Raw genomic sequence first — 21,133 nt, forward strand, 5'->3', positions numbered from 1 at the left:
AAGCCACGCTCGGTAGCTATGCTTCCGTTCTATAGGGAAGCCTGCCGTTGTGCTCTTCAAGCTTTTCAACTGATTGAATCAGGCCCGCCCCAGTTACCTTGGATAATCTCCCTTAAAGTCAGCTGATTGTAGACTTTAATCACATCTGCAAGATGCTTTCACGGCAACACCTACATCCGTGTTTGAGGATAATGGGCACTATATAGCCTAGCCACGTTTTGACACACAAACCTGACCATTGTGTCAGTTTTGACCATTACAGACTGACCATTACAGGTGAGGTTGTGAAATTTTTTTTGAACCCTCTGGTTCTGTTTGCAAAACCATTCTGATTCATCTTCAGTGAGAGATTATAACCTAGGGAAGTGACACAACCTGAACGGTTCTGAAGGAAAACTAAAATGCTAGTGGTCAATAGTCTTAACTGGAGGGAGGCATGGAGAGCAGTTAGGAGGTAAGGTGACCCCAGCCGTGTACTTTTTAGAACGCGACGCTTGTGGGTGGGGTATAGGGAGGCTTTGTCGGGGAGGCTGTTGCCAAAGTGAAGTCTTAAAGGGTGAATAGGATAGCTCCGTAGAAAAAAGGAAGATGACGCACAGAGAGAGCAGCAGGCCCCAGAAGAGGAGAGAGGCAGCATGGCTTTTTGGAAGAGTGCAAGTCACTGGTACGGCTGGGATAGAGAGGGCCTTTGGGGAGGGAGCCGTGGGCTTGAAACAAACACTATCCTCATTGCCAGATGAGGAAACAGCTTTAGACAAGCTAAATGGGTTAGTCAAATTGGCGAGCAAATGGAAGAAAGCCTTGGAATTAAATTTATGCCTGACTCCGAAATTTATGTCACTTCTTCATGATGGTGTCACTCAAGATATACAGGTCATTTCTGATTCATCACCATTACAGGCAGTGAGTATTTAAATATAATTTGCTACAGCTCCTCATAATTGTATCCTGTGTGTAACTTGTACATAGTCTTCTCCTTTGCTTTGGCCAGTTCAGATGTTACTTGCTTTAGAACGAAATACCCTTATTTTGCCACATGTTGACCTTTATTTTCGTATTACCTAATAAAATCCCCAAATATTAACCCCTTGAACCAAGTCTCATGAGTCCATACCAACCCACGTGGTTTGAACTCCGTGGAGGCCGGCACCTAGTACAGAGCAGGCCCAGAGTGTGCAGCTTAGTAAGTGCTTATTGGAGGGAAGAGTCATCATAGTGCATGGTTTGTTATCATTAGTTGTGTTTTGAGGAGCTAAGAGAAGGTGGGGAGTCAATTCAGGAGGAAGTAGAAAACGTACCCCCACTCTTACTATTTAAAAGCCTTTGGGGATCTGGGTGGCTCAGTTGGTTAAGTGTCCGACTCTTGATTTCAGCTCGGGTCACGATCTCACAATCGGTGGGACTGAGCCCCGTGTTGGGCTCCGTGCTAAAAGCGTGGAGTCTGGTTGGGATTCTCTCCCTCTCTTTCTGCTTCTTCCATCTCATGCACTGGCACGCTGTCTATCTCTCTCTCTCTCAAAATAAAGAAATAAGCTTTAAAAAAAAAAAACGCCTTTCAATCTCTACTTCAGTTGAACTGAATTCTTTATGATTTCATTTCCTATGAGTGAATATCATTGATAATGTATATTTTAGGTATCAAAGGATTAGATTATTATACCATATTATACTGACTCTAGAAAATCCCTCAAAAATGTTTTTTTAGGTACTCATTTCTTTTTGTTTTTTTTTTAAGTTTATTTATTTATTTTGAGAGAGAGAGAGAGACAGCATGAGTGGGGAAGGGGCAGAGAGAGAGGGAGAGAGAGAGAATCCCAAGCAGGCTCTGCACTGCCAGCACAGAGCCCATCGCAGGGCTTGAACCCATGAAACTGTGAGATCATGACCTGAGCTGAAAGCAAGAGTTGGATGCTTAAGCGACTGAGCCGCCCAGGCGCCCCATAATGTACTCTTTTAAACTTCTTTTGTTATTATTTTCCTATTCTCAATATGCTGTGAAACCAGTGTCATCTCTTAAATGATGAATGCATGCCTCAGCCACCTTCAGCTTTAGAGACTCCATCTCCACATCTGTTTGAGATTTGCCCCTTGCTATGAGTCCCCCACGCTGTGTCACACATCTCCATTTCCAGTTCCATTCACCTTCAGATTTCTACAGCACCTGCTGGGACTAGTGCAGAGAAGTAGGGAGGAGAGAATAAAAATGAAGGTAATAGCAGCAGCCACTATGTACTAAGCTGTTATAATATTCCGGGCATTTTGTTAAGCTCTACATAATCTCATTTAAGCATTACCAACCTTGACCAATAGATATGGAATTATTACTCCCATTTTATAAATGGGATGAAATTGAGTCTCAGGATAGTTTTGGACTTTGACTGAACCAGAATTTGAATTCTGCTCTGTGTAGTTCTACACTCTTAATCACATTGCTGTGTCTCACCTTCCTTTTTCCAACTGTCCTAATTTATCCTTGTTTTTTACTTCCTTTCTGGTGACATTTTGTGCCAGTAAGGAGGAATTATAAAGAGGAAAAAAACCCTCTTGTCTCTCTCCCCCACAAGGCTTCTACTACAATGAGTAATTCTTAATTCTCACCTTATTTAGCTTTGACTGGCAAAGCAAGGGGAAAACAGACAAAACAAAGGACAGAGAAAAGAGAATGCCATATTACCCCTCCATTCCTGTGTTTTTCCTCTGTGGCTCTTAGCATCACAGCTTTCCATAGGTGCGTTTGTTTCCAATCGTCGGAATGTCTATCCCTGAAGCTTGCTTCATTACTCCCGGCCCAGAGCACCCACGGGCATGCACAGCCCATGGAGGCCATCACTCGTGACTCACATTGGGGAACTCCTTTCTTGTTTGGCAGGTGGTTGGGAAGAGAAGATATGACTGAATGAACACACTGTGGTTGGGCAGTGGAGAGAGAAACGTGGGCAGCGTGTCAAGTTGGAGTTTGAATAGATAGAAGCATTGTTCCAAATGAAGATTAAGTCCCACAGTTTATTGTGGATTAAATGGGCTTTTGTGAGCTAGTGAGGGAGCTCGATCAACATTTATAAGATTGTTACTAAGGAGAAATATGTTCAGAGTTCCAAACAAGTTACTCGCAGACAAACTTGAGGAACATAGTCACTTTTAAATGGAGAATTGCCTAATAGCAACAATTTCAGAATAGCCAGCTTTTTCTTCCTGTAATAATGCTTCTCCAATGACAGGTTTTTTTTAAATGCAGTTCTTCAATTAATCATGTAATAGATGTCTTCACTTTGTAAAATCTCTTTTAAAAACCTGTCAATCAGCATGAATTTAGAAGTGTTTCAATGTTCTGTTTGATTTTCAGAAACCAAGCCACCTCCTGTCATGTAGTTGTATAGCTATTGGTGTTTTTGTAGCATTTTTCCTGCTGCTTCAAGACTGTCCCTGGACTTATTACATATATTGTTTGTTGCCAGTGCCAATATGGTATGCGGTTCTAAGCGAGTAAGTAACACTCCCATGCTGTCTTATTTTGCACTTCGCTGACAGTGAAATCTATTTTTAAAGTGCATTAGATTTCTGTAGCATAAATCATCAGAGATAGTTATAATGCCCTCCAATTTCTGAGCCCTCTCACTTCATTGATAGCAGAAGGAAAGTGGCATATAAACGTCTTTTTTTGTTTTACCTTTCCCTTACTGCCGTGAGGTTGTGTTGACCTTGTTCCCTTCTTTGTGTACCTTTTCTAAGAAACATCTGGACTAAACATAGAGTAATTAATATTGACAGTACTATGCCAGGAGGAACTTATATTTTGAATTTGTCGTATCATCTCAGATTCCAGTGTATCTTCAGGTTTCACAAGGAAATTTACATGTTTTCTTTCCACACATTTTTTTGCCCTTCCTTTCCCAGCTATCATATAAACCTAGATAAACGGAGTTGGTAATTAAATCCACACTAGTAATGTGAACATACAGAATGGTGGATATTGTTCACGGGTGCCACGGGTCCTCCTTGAAGTGCCTCCTCACAGGCTGGAAGTAAAATGGGTTCTTACTGCTGTAGAAAACATCAGAGGCAGAGCTCCCAGGCGAGTTTCAAGCACTTAAATATAAAACCACTCAAACATTGGGCTGGTTCACGTTCATAGACAGCGAGGGACACGTTGCCCATCTTGTTCTATATTTGCTCCAGTAATCTAGAATTTGAACTTAAGTCTTGGGCGTCCAAGCATCCCCTGAGCAAAACCAGACCCGGAAAGCAGACCAGGGAATGAGAGCTCAGAATTAAGGGTATATTCAGGGTTGGCCAGTATGTTTGTCATGACACGGTAAGTATTTTTATTCTAATTTTTTTTAACTCCGGATTTGACCACATCTTTCATCCTTAAGTACTAAAAACATTGAAATACTAAAAGTACCAAAAATTAAAATTAAAATATAACATTTAGAGGGATAAGGCAAAAAGACACTATCAGAAGGACATAGTGTTGCTTCTCTGTTTGAAAGGAATAGGATTGCTGGATAGACATACTTAAATCGGATTTTTTCTAATGTCATTCACTCTGGTTTAAAAGTTTTTAGAATGGGAAGTTTTATCCCTGCAGAAACTTCTATTCTACTACAGAATCCTCCTGAATTATCAAATGTCCTAATTATGAAGGTGACTTATCTATTTAAACTTTAAGAGGAAATGTGATTTTGAATGTATGTTGTGTTCTATCTTTATCTTTTTGAAAATACATAGAAAATAAAACATAAAAATTCACCTTTCTTCTAAAATCTTGTAAAATCTTCTAAATGATTTTACAAAGTCATCTCTTATTTTTCTGTGCTTGTTCAGCTGTTGAGAACAAAAGAAGCATTCTCCTCTTGACTGGTGTTAACGTTTCTTTTCTCCATAGCACCTTAGTAGTTTTGATAATATTATGTAGCCATTGTTTTCAAGCAGAAAAAGATCATAAACCAAATGATACTGAGCTTTTATAATTACCTACTTAATCACTACAAATGCTAAAAAAAATTTTTTTCTAGTGATGAAATGCAAAGTACTCAAGTATGTAATACATGTTTAATGGTTATGGGTTCACATTTAATTACAATGAGTGTACAATTAGTGACATTTTAAATTGGGTTTGGAAAAGGTTATTTAGCTCAATGAAAAAGTGCAATTAAAATTTTCTCTACTGGAGCACCTGGGTGGCCGAGTAAGTTAAGCCTCTGACTTCAGCTCAGGTCATGATCTCACAGTTCCTGGGTTCGAACCCCGTGTTGGGCTCTGTGCTGACAGCTTAGGGCCTGGAGGCTGCTTCAGATTCTGTGTCTCCCTCTCTCTCTCCCCCTTCCCCACTCGTGCTCTGTCTCTGTCTCTCTCTCTCTCTCTCTCTCAAAAATAGATAAACATTAAAAATGTTTCTTCTTGGGGCTCCTGGGTGGCTCAGTCAGTTAAGTGTCAGACTTCAGCTCAGGTCATGATCTCATGGTTCATGGGTTTGGGCTCCACATTGGGCTCTGTGCTGACAGCTCAGAGCCTGGATCCTGCTTCAGATTCTGTGTCTCCCTCTCTCTCTGCCCCTCCCCCACTTGGACTCTGTCTCTCTCAAAAATAAATAAACATTAAAAAAATAAAAACTAAATATTTTTCGCTACCTAGATTAGGAAAACATATGTTTATTTTATTAAGACAGTTGAGATTTCAATATAAAATTAACTTTGGTGGATTTAAATCTTTTCCCAGTTTTAATCCATTTTGAGTTCATCGTATTTTATTTCTGATAATGTATCCGTAATTGCATGTACTCACGTTTAAGCTAAAATCAAAGATTTACCATTAATGTTTATGTTTTAAAAACAGATTTTTGTGATCATTATCAAATTAATTCAGAAATTATACTTTTTCTGAAATACTTCTAGGTTTCAAAAAAAGAGATTTAGTTAAGTGAAGCCGTTGAAAGAAATCTGTTACAGATTATATTAGTTTTTGAATAACCTATGAATTGAAAATTCCCTGATTTCTAGGTTTACGCAGTTTTTATTTTTTATCATATATGACCTCATTTTTTTGCTCAATATATAGTATAAATAATATTTTTATAAATGATCTTGTTAAACAGGTTTCAAGTTATTCAAGACTTTGTCACATTACTGTTGACCGTTCCTCCAAGTTATTTTGTTGGATACCTGTTAGTCTTTATCCTGGGAATTGAAATATTAGTGAGTAATTTACCACGTTACAGCATTTTCAGATCTCTTTCATACATATGTAACTCCTTTTAAATGACCTCATTTTTCATTTCTTCTTTGGAATGCATTACTAGGTTCTCAGTTTTTTCTACCGCTACATGCTTACAGCTGGACTTCTTGCATTTGCGGGTTGGCCATTTATCACCCAGCTATGGACTCGAGCAAAGGTATAAGTACTTGTTTTGACATTAGACGGATTAGTAGCTACTTTGTTTTGATATGTGTTTAACTCAGGGAATTGTTCATTTTTAAAGAAAAGAGTAGAATGTGTCCTTACATAAAGAGCCTGGTCCTTTTGACAGGAGGACTGCGGTTTCCTCTAATGTTTCAGTGATTCACATAGACTTTCACATCAAAGTGAATTGGTCATGGGGTGATTGAAACACTCTAGATGCAGAACTGGTACCAAATATCTAAATGATGGTATTGTCCAGCGCAATGCAATGGCTTCAGAGGCAGTGCTCTGAACTCAAGTCAAAGGAGTCACCTTTTGCCTAGCCCTGAGAATAGGCTCATGTTTCCACTTTGATATTTTTTGAGGGAGGTAGCAGGAGGATAGAAATAATCTTCTTTCCACCCTATGAGAGAACTTATAGGATTCTCCATCGAATGGCGTTATTAATCGTTTTTTGTCTTGATCGAATTACAAACATACTTTTACTTCTTTCCCCCCTGAGCTCAATCCCTTGATTATGGTTGCAGGCCAGCTTTCTTATAGATATTATCAGTGTATGGTATAACATAAATTGATGGAAGTACTTGCTATGAAATATGACCCAGGTTTCAATCCTGGCTGTTTCATTTACTAGTCATAGACCTGGTACATGTACTTTCACATCGCTGATCTCAGTTTCCTCATCTGAAATATTGTGAGTAATATACCCTACTTCTTGAGGTTATTGTGAGACTTTATTTAATGCAGTACCTACTATTAACAGATCTCTCACCAGTAGTAACTGTATTATTTTTTAAACAGCTATAAGGCTTCGCATATAATCTTTACAGGAGTGCAGTCTATGAAACACTAAAGACTATTTTCTTTACCATATTTGTCTAAAGATAACTTTTTTATTTATTTTAGAGCATCTCACTGAGTTGGATTTTCTTCTCTTTGCTCCTGGCAGCGTTCCCACTGATGCCCGTTGTAGGACGAAAGCCAGATATCTTTCTAGTGTATGAACAATATTTTCTTTTCTTTTCAATATAATTGTTTTTCTCAAGCACTGTGAAATATGAGCCTAATCTTGGTCATGAGTTTCAAAACAAACTAGTGAATAAACCAAAAGTTAAAATACTAATATCGGACCATTGGTGATAATTTTGGCTCAGACTCTGAGAAGCATTAAAGCTCCCTGGAGATACTTCTGGGCCTTCAAAAAAGTGAAATTGGGCCAAACAGTGATAATTTAAAATTCCAAAAAAAAGAAGTCTAGAGGCTTTTGTATATTAAGGAATCAGTAAAAGGTTTCATATGAAAAATGTTCGGTTGCCAAAAATATAAAGATCGAAAAGCCACTGATAGACTAACCTCTGTCTTTGCCTTTGAGCATGTCTAAGCTTTAAATGTCTTAGGAAAATGAAAGTCTCTCCTAATCTGCATGTAACAATCTCTAGGGGAGGGAGCTCTGTACTTTGATGGCTTTACCATGTTTAGTCACTTCAACTGGCTGTGTGTGTGTGTGTGTGTGTGTGTGTGTGTGTGTGTGAGTGTGCTCGCACATACGCATGTCTGTGCTCGGCAGGCTAGATGATCTTTGCTTCATGTAAGAGTCCCTCTCATTTTCTAATCATATAATCATCTCTGTTACTTTTTTTTTAATGTTTATTTTTGAGAGAGAGAGAAAGAGAGAGCAGGGGAGGGGCAGAGAGAGATGGAGACACAAATCCAAAGCAGGCTTCAGGCTCTGAGCTGCCAGCACAGAGCCTGACACAGAGCTGGAACACACGAACTGCAAGATCATGATCTGAGCTGAAGTCAGATGCTCAACCGACTGAGCCACCCAGGCGCCCATCTGTTACTTTCTTTTGAACTCTGTATAAACAATTCTTTTTAGCGTCTTAACATAATCTTTAATAGATAAAGTGTATCTTTTTTTGACTGAAGGAAGATTAACTAAACGATTGATATTTTTTAAAAGTAGGTGTTAATTTTTGAGTATGTGTTGTCAATTAACACATTTTTATCTCATTTCTGTGAAATACCAGTATGGAATAAGTGGAATTATTCCATAAAGTTTATTTATTAGCAGAGCCCAAAATAAATTGTATTGAACTCTAAGACCATACTTCTAAGCCATACTTTATTAATAAGTGTTACGAAGTAAAAATATTTTGCGTCTGTCATAAACTATAATAGCCTGTGAGAAGATGAGTTCCAATATTTTCATTTATTTTTTGCTTCATATTTCTTGTGAGCTCTCCTCTTGTCTTTACAAAGTCCCTTTCTCTGCTTTGGTCAGTCTCTGCCTTTCTGTCCTGATCAAGCAGTGTTGACACAGTCGAGCAGTTTTTATATGCTAAAATAAGAGATTATAGAAATGGTCTCCATAGAAATTTGCTACTTGCATATTTTACTAAAGTTGAATTCAGGAGGCAAACTTGTTAAAACATGAGAAATCTAATTTGTATTTTTAAAAATTATGTTTTCTCCCTCTATGCATCTTAATTTAAATTCTTCAGTGATTTAACTTTGTGTTGGTGTTCTGGTAGCTATTTTTGCAACTTCTTTATTTTGACTCCTGGTTCATGGAGAAATTTCTACTCTCCATTTGATCTCTCACCTCACCTCCCTTCTTTAGAAACTTGCAAAGATAGATATGTGAAACATTTAAGGATAAAATTAAAAGAAAAAGCAAAAAAATCACATGGCTATAATATTCCTCTTAAGTTCTCTAAAATAAAATCATAGGGGCACCTGGGTGGCTTAGTCGGTTAAGCGTCTGACTTCGGCTTGGGTCATGATCTCACAGTTCATGGGTTCGAGTCCCACGTCAGACTCTGTGCTGGCAGCTGGGAGCCTGGAGCCTGCTTCGGATTCTTTGTCTCCCTCTCTCTCTCCCTCCTCCACTCACACCCTGTCTCTGTCTCTCTCTCTCAAAAATAAATAAACATTAAAAATTTTTTTTAAATAAGTAAAATAAAATCAAATCATATTTGCCAATGAATTAAAATACCAAATTATTTTTTAGAAAAAGAAAAAGCAAAGTATCTTGACCATAGATGGCTGTTTTCATAAGTTTTAATGGTAATCCACGCTGAATGTATAACTACTTTGTCCCCTTACAATTCTCAAAGACTTCGAACAAAAACAAACAAGCATTTTCCTAGGAATTCCTGCTTTGCATTTATTTTTAGCCCTGCTTTTTGCTCTTACTTCTTTTTAACCAACTCCTTTTCTCTTTGTTGTCACGTTGCCTGCCTCCAGATTCTGCACTCAATCTAATTTCAGTTGTCCTATGTTACTCAGATTTTTGGGAGGTGAGAAATAGAACTCGACATCAGTACACCATTTCCTTGATACCATTTTCCTGCAGCTTCAGGAACCGTACTATACCTGGTGCTCTTGAAAAACTAGAATTTGTGGTCTCCATACTGTACAAATGCCTCACTTGCATTGCTGCCTTTGTGACCTCTTCCCTACCCTTCCTTTACCCAGGAGACGCTGGCTAAAGGTTAATAATGGAAGGAACCATTTTTTCCTCCCGGCAACACTAAGGATTAGAAATGTTGATCCTTTTTGGTATGAGTAAGTGCTCATAGTATAGTCAGAAAGTTTATATTGTAGACAGTGATGATACGTTTAACTATTTTTTATATTGTTTTCTGTAAACTTGTCCAAGTCAGCCTAAGAATTGTGGTGGCTGGAATGCATAAACATCAAAAAAAAATCGAAGTCAAGAAATAAGGTAAAGATACCTAAAAAATTGTGAGAAGTTAAAAATAACCCCATCCCTCGTGTATCTTCATCCTCAGATTTTCATTCCTGTTATACCTGTTTCATCTTGACAAAACCAAATGACTGATACGGAGGGTCTACATTAGAGTAAAATGTCTAATATTTTTATATGATATGTGTTCAGTAAATATATCAAGAAAATTTGAAATTGTGAATTGTGTTTTAAAACAGAATGGGCGCAGGCTTGCTGGTTCTTCTGCTATCCCTGTGTGTTTTAACATCTCTCATAAAAAGAAAAGACAGTTTTATAAATGAAGAGCTATTGTTACATCTATTTCAGGTCAGTTACACATTTCAACACCATGTCATGCTAATGATATACCAAAATATATCTTATGGTTGTATTTAATGATGTTGTTCTTAAGATGCCATCATGTTTACATTACTCAATATCTGCCAGTTGGGAAGAAAATTTTCTGTGTAAGCTATCATATGGAAATACATTCTCTAAAAGGTATGAAATAGCAAAAAGTTCAGCAGGAGACAGCCCAGAGATGCCAAGAGAACAGAGACTAAGGAGACCTGAGAAGCATCCGTATTGACCAAAAAAGTTGAACTCTAAATGGCCTCCTCTGGCCTGAGATTCTGTATTGCTCTCATTTGAGTCAGGACAAAGGTAATCTTTGAAGTGAGAGCAACCTCTGAGTATGTTTACATGAAGAATAGTCTGTTTAAGACTTCAGATGACGTGCCAGGAGAAAGTTGACTTCACCTTGGTTGTTGGCTTTGCTGTGACAAAAAGAACTTTGAACTTGATGTTTCAAAATCGAGTCAATTCCCAGTTAGTTATACTGTATACTAGATGTGTGATTTTCAGTCTGTTTAGCTTCAGTCTGTTTTCAATCTGTAGAGATACGCTCTAATATAGGGTTGTGAGAATTGGAGAATATATAATGTCATATTCTGTAAAATGATAGCTGTTTTGTACATAAGCATGGAAACCACTTGTTTGTTCTTTTAACACTAAAAAAAAAAAAAAAAAAAAAAAAATTAAAAACCACATCCAGACCACTGACAAAAGAAAACTTACAGGAGTTTTCTCAAAAAATTTCCTCAGAACAAAGCTTAGGATAATAGAAAATAAAGCCAAGAATACTCCAAAATAAAAATATACAACACTTAAAAGATGTTAATTTATTCTTGGAGAACAACAGAAAACACATAAAAAGAGAAGAAGTATTTTGTCAAATGTCCTGTCGAGACATTGGGACACGTATTTCATTTTAAATGGTATTGGGGCACCTGGGTGGCTCAGTTGGTTAGGCGACCGACTTCGTCTCAGGTCATGATTTCACAGTTTGTGAGTTCGAGCCCCGTGTCGGGCTGTGTGCTGACAGCTCAGAACCTGGAGGCTACTTCAGATTCTGTGTCTCCCCCTCTCTCTACCCCTCCCCCCGCTCATGCTCTGTGTCTCTCTGTCTCTCAATAATAAATAAATGTTAAAAAAATTTTTTTAAAAAATGGTACACTCACTGGCTTTACACTAAAGCCCATAGGTAACTTTGACAGAATTCACATATGATTATGAATACTTTGACAGAAGTGAATGTTTCTGGATCCCACTCTATAGGAGCAAGTATGTTAAAATTCTTATGGGCTTTTTATAAGTAGCCCTGAATATAAGGTAAATCTGTTATGAAATTTCTTTTTTATGTTAACTTTATTAATTTGCATTAATTGCTCTATTGTACAGCATATTTTTGGTGGTTCCAAGACAAATATCTTCTAACATTTTAACATCTCTGACAGAATGCATCTTACAATTGAAAGGATACTAGGATTGTGTCATAACTTACTTAACAGCATTTTTTCTAAATTCACTGAAAATATAAGAGAAATTAATGTATCTCAAGGATTGGTGAGGAGGTTGCTAATCTGATCTCTAAGAGTTTATTTACAGCCGTAGCTTATGTCATTTCTTAAAATGACAGTTAATCCTCTAGTTCAGAGATTAGCGAACAATTTTCTAAAGAGCCATAACTAAGTATTTTAAGCTTGTGGGTTGTATGGAGTCTGTTGTAAATTCTCCACCCTGCTACTGTAGTGCAAAGGGAGCTGTGGACGACACATAAATGAACAAGAGTGACCATGTTCCCACCAAACAGTATTTCTGAAAACAGCCTCCAAGCCAGAGTTTCCCAGTTCTCCACTAGTTTGTATATATTCCCTGAAGAGTATTGTACCTCCTTGTGTTCTCAGTACCAGGTGAACATTCAGGCCACAAATATGTGTTGAGTCAATGGATATGACTGGACAAGGGCCAGAGGTGGAAGACAGTTAACCACGTCGCACCATTTGCGTTTCCATGATTTAGGAAATCTTCAGAGTTAATAATGAATATTTCCTTTTTTTTTTTTAAGTTTTTTAAAATGTTTTTATTTATTTTTGAGACAGAGAGAGACAGAGCATGAGCAGCGGAGGGACAGAGAGAGAGGGAGACACAGAATCTGAAGCGGGCTCCAGGCTCTGAGCTGTCAGCACAGAGCCCGACGCGGGGCTCGAACTCACGGAGTGTGAGATCAGGACCTGAGCTGAAGTCGGCCGCTTAACCGACTGAGCCACCCAGGCGCCCCAATAATGAATATTTCTAAATAGATACAGTGTGATCACGTATACCAAACTGTTGTTGAAAGTGTAACATGCCTCATTTCATGCTTGTAAAGGAGGGCGTCTGCCTAGTACCAAGCTCTAACTTGTAGCCTTGCTGCAAGAGGGTGAGCTGGTCCAATGTCAATAGCTTTGGGGCTAGATCCCAGTTGTTGAAGCACTTTCCTAAGTATTCTTTTTGTATATAAACTAGTCTCTCACCACCTTCTCTTTTCTTTGTGTGTTTGTATTTGTTTTCAGATGCTGAGCGTAGTGCTTTCTATGTGTGTTACGTATAGCACCCACAGCAGTCTACGCAAGAAGCAAGGACTGCCTCTTCTTAATCAGATCATTAGCTGGCTAATATTAGGTAAGAGGTCAAATTAAATGAGTTAACGTTACATCAAGTCATACCTTAAAATTATCCATTTATATCTATATTCTTGTTATTGAAAGAAATAATTTTGTTGAATGAAAATAATAATAACCAGTGATTATTTTTATCTTATGGTAGAATTTGACAAAGAAAATTAGAACGTTTGTCTCCATTGATGTGTTAATAAGAATTACTTGATAGGATATGATTGGCCTGATAATAAGGCTATACATTTATTCACACCTGATAAGAGTCTAAGTGATTCCAGAAGAGAAGAGATTCTTATCCTGCAATTTCATGTCAGTTCATAAATTCTCCATTCTTACACAGGGACTAAGAAACAGTTCAATTTTATCTGTATTTCCCTTGCTGAAAATAACATTGATTAGTCACTTCCCAACACATTACACATTTTATAAAGCCAGTTAAAATTTTCAAAACACATTCCTCTGTAGTACCTTTGCTTAAGGATCCCGAAATGTGCATGTGGAGAAAACAAGTGTAATTTAAGGATGTAGGGTTTTTCTTCCAGCTAGAGGACCAGGACAAGCTTGAAGTCCAGGTTTTTCATTAAAAAAAAAGACACTTTGTGATACTTGTGAATTATGTGGCATGCAGTGTAACCTTTTTTTTTTTTTTTTTTTTAATGATTTTTGTTGTTCCATCTTTGGATGGAACTTACTGTAAAATTGATGAAGGGCAGGCCTTCAGTTATCTTGATTTAATGAAGTTACTATTTATGTTCATTCTGCCTAAACAATATTAATGACTGCTCCTTCATTAGAAAAAAGAAAATGTGTTCAGTTTGTACTATGTTCTGGCACTATTTTTTTTCCCTGAGAATAATAAAGGTGGACCAAATCCCTGCCCTCCTGGAGCTTATATTCTGCAAGGAAGGAGTGGTAATATTCCAGTGTGGTGACTTATAAGTAATGATCTCTCTCATAGGACATGTTCGTTTTTAAATCCCCAGGAAAAACAAAAACTCTGAGCGAGAACTGTAATATTAAAGGGAAGTCTTTGTGTCATAGTGTATAACTTCACAAATACCCAGTTAGCACACACCAGCGGAAACAACATATGGCAAGTTGGGGGGTCCGATAGACATAGTAGCAACCCAGCTTTTCCTTGTTCCTTCACGGTGCAGCCTGGCTCACTTCCTCGGTTTTCTTACCCACCGAAGGGTAAACCACAGGGCGGACGAGAAGCAAAGAAAACGCAGTTTGTGCGCATGTCATTATATCTCATTTTGAAATCTCTAAAACTTCTAAAAACGTTTAAAAAACAGTGCACTTACCAGAATTATAGAAAGCCGTCCTCCACGTCAAGTGCTTGTCCCTCATCTGTGTTTGTGAATATATGTACGTGTACAATTTTTTGAAGACCCTATTCAGTACTTTTATCTATTCTACCAATCCTTAGAGTAATTTTTCAGTTGACCCAGCAACGTTCATGGCATTTTTTTTCTTTCTTTGTCTTTTATGACATTGACGTTTTGAAGAATATGACCAACCACAAGCCCTACCCTACAATGGCCTGTTACTCAGTTTGAATTTGTCTGATGTTTCTTTGTAATTAAATTGGAGCTATGCATTATCGGCCAGCATACTGCATAAGTGATGCTGTGCCCTTCTTAGGTCACATTTACAGGCTCATGGTCTCTCTATCTGTCCCTCATTGTTGATGTCAATTTCCATCACCCTATCAAGGTGTTGCCCAGTTTTTTCACGGTATATTTACTGTTTCTCCCTCTCCCTGCAACTAATAAGCTGTCTGTGGGGACACACTCTAAGGCCATCAAATATGCTCATCAAAATTTTCCCTAGATGTAGCATCCATTCGTAAGTCTTTCCTGATCCAGTTTTTGTCACGATGGCTATAAAATTGATGATTTTCTAGCTCCAGTACTCACACTGCATTTACCAGAGGTTCTCAGCATTCTCCTTTAAGAATCTCTCCTTCTTGGGGTGCCTGGGTGGCTCAGTCGGTTGAGTATCCAACTTTGGCTCAGGTCATGACCTCGCGGTCAGTGAGCACGAGCCCCGAGTCAGGCTCTGTGGCTGGAGCCTGCTTTGGATTCTGTCTCCCTCTCTCTCTTCCTCTCCCCCACTCACGCTCTGTTTTCTCTGTCCGAGAAGTTTCAGGGGTGCCTGGGTGGCTCAGTTGTTTAAGCGTCTGACTCTTGGTTTTGACTCAGGTCATGACCTCACAGTTTGTTGAGTTCAAGCCCTGCGTCTGGTTCCACACTGACAGCACAGAGCCTGCTTGGGATTCTCTCTCTGTCTCTCTCTCTCTTTCTCTCTCTCACTCACTCTCTCCCTCTCTGCCTCTTCCCCACTTGCTCCCTCTGTCTCTCTCTTGAAATAAATAAATAAACTTTAAAAAAATGTTCAAGTTTCAAATTTCTTACAAAAATGATTAGGACAAGTATAGCCCAATTGAGAGGTCACAGAAACAATAGCTGCTGTAAATGATCCTAGGATCAGTGCTTCTGAACTCATGTCCATTGTGCTGGCTGTACTGACACTACCCTCCTTTGTTTTATTGCAGCCTTTTCCCTCGTCCTGCCACTGCTGAGTCCCACAAGTCTCTTCGAGCGGTTGTTTAGCATTCTTCTTTCCTTGATGTCAACCTACATACTGCTAAGCACAGGGTATGCACTGGTTTTAAAGCTTAATTTTTAGTAGCAAGTTTTAAATGATATGGACATTTCTCTTTGAATATTTTACCTCCGGAAATGAAGTATGTGTAAATCTTGAGAAAATTAGAAATATTTTCTGCTTCGTAAGAACTGTATATGACTTGATCTTAAATCTGTTGTTTTCTTATTTTCATAGTATTGCCTGTTGTCTTTGTCTTTCTGTTTATTTCCTGGAGTTGCTAAAATGTCATTTTACTACAGTGTTAGAAAGTTTTGGTTGATTATGGAGAAACTCAAAGTCTCAAACAAGGACTTGGAAGAACTGTAGCTCTGTGACATTACTTATGTGCACTTCAAATGATGCCTTGACTTGTCTGTTCTTATTTGAATATATTTTTTCTTGTAATTTTTAGTCTTATGTATACCATAGTCCAAATATTTCTTTCGATTCAGAACCTTTCAGAATATTTTCCCAGAAATTAAACAGCCCATTTTTATTTAAGATTTAAATTTTCTTGTAAAACAAACACAAAAACTAGCAGCTTGAAGTGTTCTCTAGAAGTCCGTGAAACAGTGATATAATCGTCCCGCCTGCTTTTGAAGAAAAGGATTCTTTACTTGCCTTTGAATTTTATTTCATCCTTACTCAAATGCTGATGAGGGTGAGAAATACATACATTATAACAACACTGGATACAACAGACAGCTCAAATCACCACTACTCATTTGGGCTAAATTTGGTCCAAATATAGGATCTTGATCTCAAGTAGACTAAACCTAGGGATTCCCTGTGCTATCAACAGGTTATTCCCAGTGTTAGATGATTTTGTAAAACTATTTTGGGTTCAAAATATAGGTTTATTCTTTGGGAAACTTGGTTGTCCTAATTCAGAATTAGAGGGATATTCTCAAAAATCTTTTCATAGTAGACCCTAACATTATTAGTGGCCTAGGCCCTGGGAGTTCTTGTAGTCCTCAGATAAGAGATGATCCAGAAGGGTGCAAAACCTTCCCTTACCAGAGCTCCTCACACCTCCTGCCTTCCTTTCTCCCTGCATATCCAGATCTGGAGCACAGCTGTGAAGATGTAATATAAGCAACATGGAAATTTTCACCAGTTACCTCATAAGATCTTAAGAGGGGCTTGCTTTGAGACTTAGAACTTTGAATTTTCAAATTAAGCTTGAAGTCTGTCAGCATGTTCTTACTCAAAAGTGATAAACATAAGGTGACCTTAAAACTGTTCATTCTTTTCCCCTTCATTGGTGAAATTTCAGGATAAATAATTTAGTTACAATAAGAATCCATCAAAGTTTCTATGAATTAGTTTTTAGTCTGGATAAGAAGACAAAAGGTAAAATCATTCCTATTCTAACCCAGCATTTTGGGGTGACACATGAGTTTCATGAAGAGATCCTACCTAGAGGTTGCCTTAAGGAAGTATGTGTTTGAGGAGCATCTGGGTGGCTCCATCGATTAGCATCCGACTTAGGCTCCAGTCATGATCTCGCGGTTCGTGAGTTCGAGCCCCACGTCAGGCTCTGTAGTGACAGCTCGGAGCCTGGAGCCTCCTTCAGATTCTGTGCCTCCCTCTCTCTCTCTGCCCCTCCCTCACTCGTGCTTTCTCTCTCTCTCAAAATATAAATAAACATTTACATTTCTCTCTCTCTCAAAAATAAATAAACATTAAAAAAATAATTTAAAAAAAAGAAAGTACGTGTTTGAGAGGGTCCAGAGATATGTGCCAGCTTCTACGTAGTCACTTAATAATCAGTAATCCCTCTTCTGTTTTGAACCTTCACATTCTAAAGCAATAAACAAAGGTAAACGAATGTGTAGAAGATTTAAGAAATACGAATAAATCTAAAAATAGATCTGGTTTGCTCTTTAGAAAGAAAGGAAGGAAAGAAGAAAGGACGATTAAAGTTGAATTTTTAGTAAAAAAATATTTCATGATGTTTTAAATCCTCAATTTCACAGTCACAAAGATACCAAAACATATTACTGTAATTTATTTTAAGAAAATCTAAAAAGAAAAAAATTCAGGCATAAAATCAGAACAGTAGTAATGAGTATGACCTTGTTAATGAATGTATTAAGAAATATATTATTCAACATCAGAAAGCATATTTGCCTTTGCAGAAAAATGCAACAGGAATAGCCTAAAACAGCACAGTCTAACAATTTCCATTAGTTCATTTTTCAATGTCAAATCAGTTTTGCAAAACTAATAGTCCACCTGTCATTGTTCCACATTAACTATTTTGGACAATCTGGAGGATTCTCTATGTAAAGTAGTGAATAGTCACAATTATAGGGTATTTAAAAGAAATGCAGTTTTATTACTTTACAGAAATACAGTAATAGTAATCCTAAGTTCTAACAATGTATCCTTGATTTAATGAATAAAGAAGAGTCATTTTAATCAGCATTTGATTATTTTTATGCAAATGGAAGCTATTGTAATGCTTGAAAGTAGTTCTAAGTTTGTTAAACATTTCCCACTAAAATTTTATTTATATTATCCCTTTGCTTAGCTAACTATAAAACAAAGCCAAATGCCTTTTCTGCCCTGTTGAATTTGCAGAGACCAAAGTGGCAGATCCTAATTTTGTAAGGTTTTATTATGTACACTGTGAGCCTGTGATGACATTTTATTGGTATTTCAGTTTATTAATTCAGATACGCAGACTTTATACAAGATATTGATTGTCTAAAGAAACAAAGTCCCATAGGAAGATTGTCTTTATCAGATTTATTCATCTACATTTTACAAATGAAAATGATTATAGTTTATAGTTTCTGAAAGGGAATAAATCTGTAGCACTATTTGTAGAACTATGATATTTATGTTTCCATATATTAGGAAAGAATGCTTTCCTACATAACTGCAAATATTTTAGGAAATCGTGGTCCTCTTTTATTTAGAGCATACACCTTCTTGATTCAATTCATCAACAGTTGCTTTTCCTTTCCTGCCTCCAGTGTCCTGACCACTAGACAGACAAATGGGCAGAACAGTTAGCTTACCCCAGATGCATCATAGAGTCGTAAGCTGCTGTAAAATAAGGACTTTATTTTACGGTGTTAGGCAATTACAAAATGCAACAATTAAGGTATTGTGACTTAATTTGATTGAAAATTATAAGATATAAAGAAATGCCTAGAGAGGGGTGCCTTGGGGGCTCGGTCAGTCAACTGTCCCACTCTTGATTTCGGCTTAGGTCATGATCTCACGGTTCATGGGATCATGTGCTGATAGCACAGAACCTCCTTGGTATTCTGTCTCTCTCTGTCTCTCTTCTTCTCTCCCTCCCTCCCTCTCTCTGCATCTCCCCACCCCCCTTCACGTTCTCTCTCTTTCTCTCTCTCAAAATAAATAAATAAACATTTTAAAAAATAAAATAAATATATAAAGGAATGCCTAGTGAAAGAATTTGAGGAGGGGAGCTGAATTGGTGCCATCAAGGACTCATGTAGAAGTTGAACTAAATTGTAAAGAATAGCTGGGACGTAGGCATTCTAAATCAACATTTGTTTTTCAATTATTTGTTAAAAAATCATTGTAAAAATAGTATTAATCACAGTTTGAAAAGTAGGGATAAAGGGGAAAATCAATCTATTGACCCTACCCCTCCTCCTGATATTCTGGTATATTTCTTCTAGTCTTAACCTCTGTATTTGTCTTTTAACATGGTGTTGATTATAGTCCATGTACTATTTTATATCTTTTTTTTCCTACCTAGCTTTATTTTAGAAGCATTTTCCCTGGTGGCTCATAGGCTTCCTAACTATCGTTTTAATAGATACTTAATATTCTATGATGTGAATGAACCTTGATTTATTTAGCTGTTCCTCTATTTTTGATCATTTATTTCCATTTTATATTATCATAAGTAATATTTTGATTTGCGTTTTTGTATACAAGCTTTCTACATAGTTTAGATTAGATCCCTTTTTCACTTCTCACACGTAGTATAGGTGGTCCGTGAATTTTTTTTTGACTTTTGTCTTCAGAACAGTACCAGTTTATAATATCACCAGCAACCTAGGACAGGTCCTATTTCATCATATCCTCCACAGTATTTGGTATTTTCATTTTTAAATAAGAACTTCAAAAGTGATTTTAATAGGTCAAAAATGGCACGCTTTGTGTAATTTTCTGTACCTGTTTTACTAATGATATTTTCTCATGTATATATTCTCTATTCATATCTTTGGGCATTCTACATCATTTTTAATGTTTATTTTTATTATTGTTTTTCTTTCCAGAGAGAGAGTATGAGTGGGGGAAGGGCAGAGAGAGGGAGACACAGAATCCAAGGCAGACTCCAGGCTCAGAGCTGTCAGCACAGAGCCAGATGTGGGGCTTGAACTTGTGAACCACCAGATCATGACCTGAGCTGAAGTCGATACTTAACCGACTGAGCCACCCAGGAGCCCCTTTTTTATTTTTTTAATGTTTATTTTTATTTATTTATTTGTTTGTTTATTTATTTATTTTTTGAGAGAGCGAGTGAGCGAGCGAGCGAGCATGAGTGGGGGAAGGGCAGAGAGAGGGAGTTGGGCATTGTACATCTTATATACCAAGTGATTTGTGTATGCTGTCTTAAATATCAATAGCTCCTTCTGCCTGGTCTTCAGTGTTTTATTTTTATGATCAGTAATCGAGTTTAAAGCATTTTGCTTCTTTTGCTTTCTCATGTTTAGGAAATAGCACCAATTGGAATAGAGTTCACTAAGTGAAAAATTTGAGAGAAATAAAGGGTTTTTTTTGTTTTGGTTTGGTTAGTTTGATTTTGTTTTGAAACTTCCACTTGGATAAGTAACTCACCCAGCAAATACTTACTGTTAGCTGGACCTGCAGTGGTGGCACAGGCAGAGGTCTTACAAACTAGCGGGAAAGACATGTCAGTGAACGTGGGATTCCAACAGTGTGAGAAGACCGTAAGAGAAGATTTGGGGGACGGCCAGGGTGGCACACTTAGCTGGACGAGGATGAGAAAAAACTTCTGCCACTGTCTTATCTCCTGAGCCTTTCCCTTGTCCACCTGATAATGTCCACATTAGACCACCCCAGAGATGTACTGTACATTATGGGATCAATTCCTAGCTTGCTTACTGTTTTTGTTTTTGTTTTTTCCCTTCTGTAAACAGTATTACAACAAACATCTTCATATGAGAATTGTAGTGCACATGTTGGATTATTTTCTCAGGGTACGTTCCCAAAAGTGACATCATTGGATTATGGTATATGACTATTTGGGGAATTATAGATACACAGCATTGAATGGTCTTCCAGAACATGTTTATTTCTATATAGAGTATACGAAGAGTTAGTTTTCATTACA

At 37.5% G+C, this 21,133-nt stretch overlaps 1 protein-coding gene across 5 annotated transcripts in view; it reads left to right on the forward strand.

Annotated features, from left to right (window-relative positions):
- The window catches only part of PIGN (phosphatidylinositol glycan anchor biosynthesis class N), a 100,232-nt gene that overhangs the window by 51,490 nt on the left and 27,609 nt on the right, over nt 1-21,133 (forward strand). For all 5 annotated transcript variants that reach the window (XM_049619768.1, XM_049619767.1, XM_049619771.1 and 2 more), the window contains 7 exons: nt 3,344-3,483; nt 6,095-6,194; nt 6,299-6,391; nt 7,306-7,397; nt 10,351-10,459; nt 13,027-13,135; nt 15,692-15,794. In XM_049619768.1, coding sequence (XP_049475725.1) covers nt 3,344-3,483; nt 6,095-6,194; nt 6,299-6,391; nt 7,306-7,397; nt 10,351-10,459; nt 13,027-13,135; nt 15,692-15,794 — 746 coding nt within the window. The remainder of the gene's footprint in view (nt 1-3,343; nt 3,484-6,094; nt 6,195-6,298; nt 6,392-7,305; nt 7,398-10,350; nt 10,460-13,026; nt 13,136-15,691; nt 15,795-21,133) is intronic.

Source organism: Panthera uncia (genome assembly GCF_023721935.1).
Source record: "Panthera uncia isolate 11264 chromosome D3 unlocalized genomic scaffold, Puncia_PCG_1.0 HiC_scaffold_8, whole genome shotgun sequence".
Taxonomy (NCBI): Eukaryota; Metazoa; Chordata; class Mammalia; order Carnivora; family Felidae; genus Panthera; species Panthera uncia.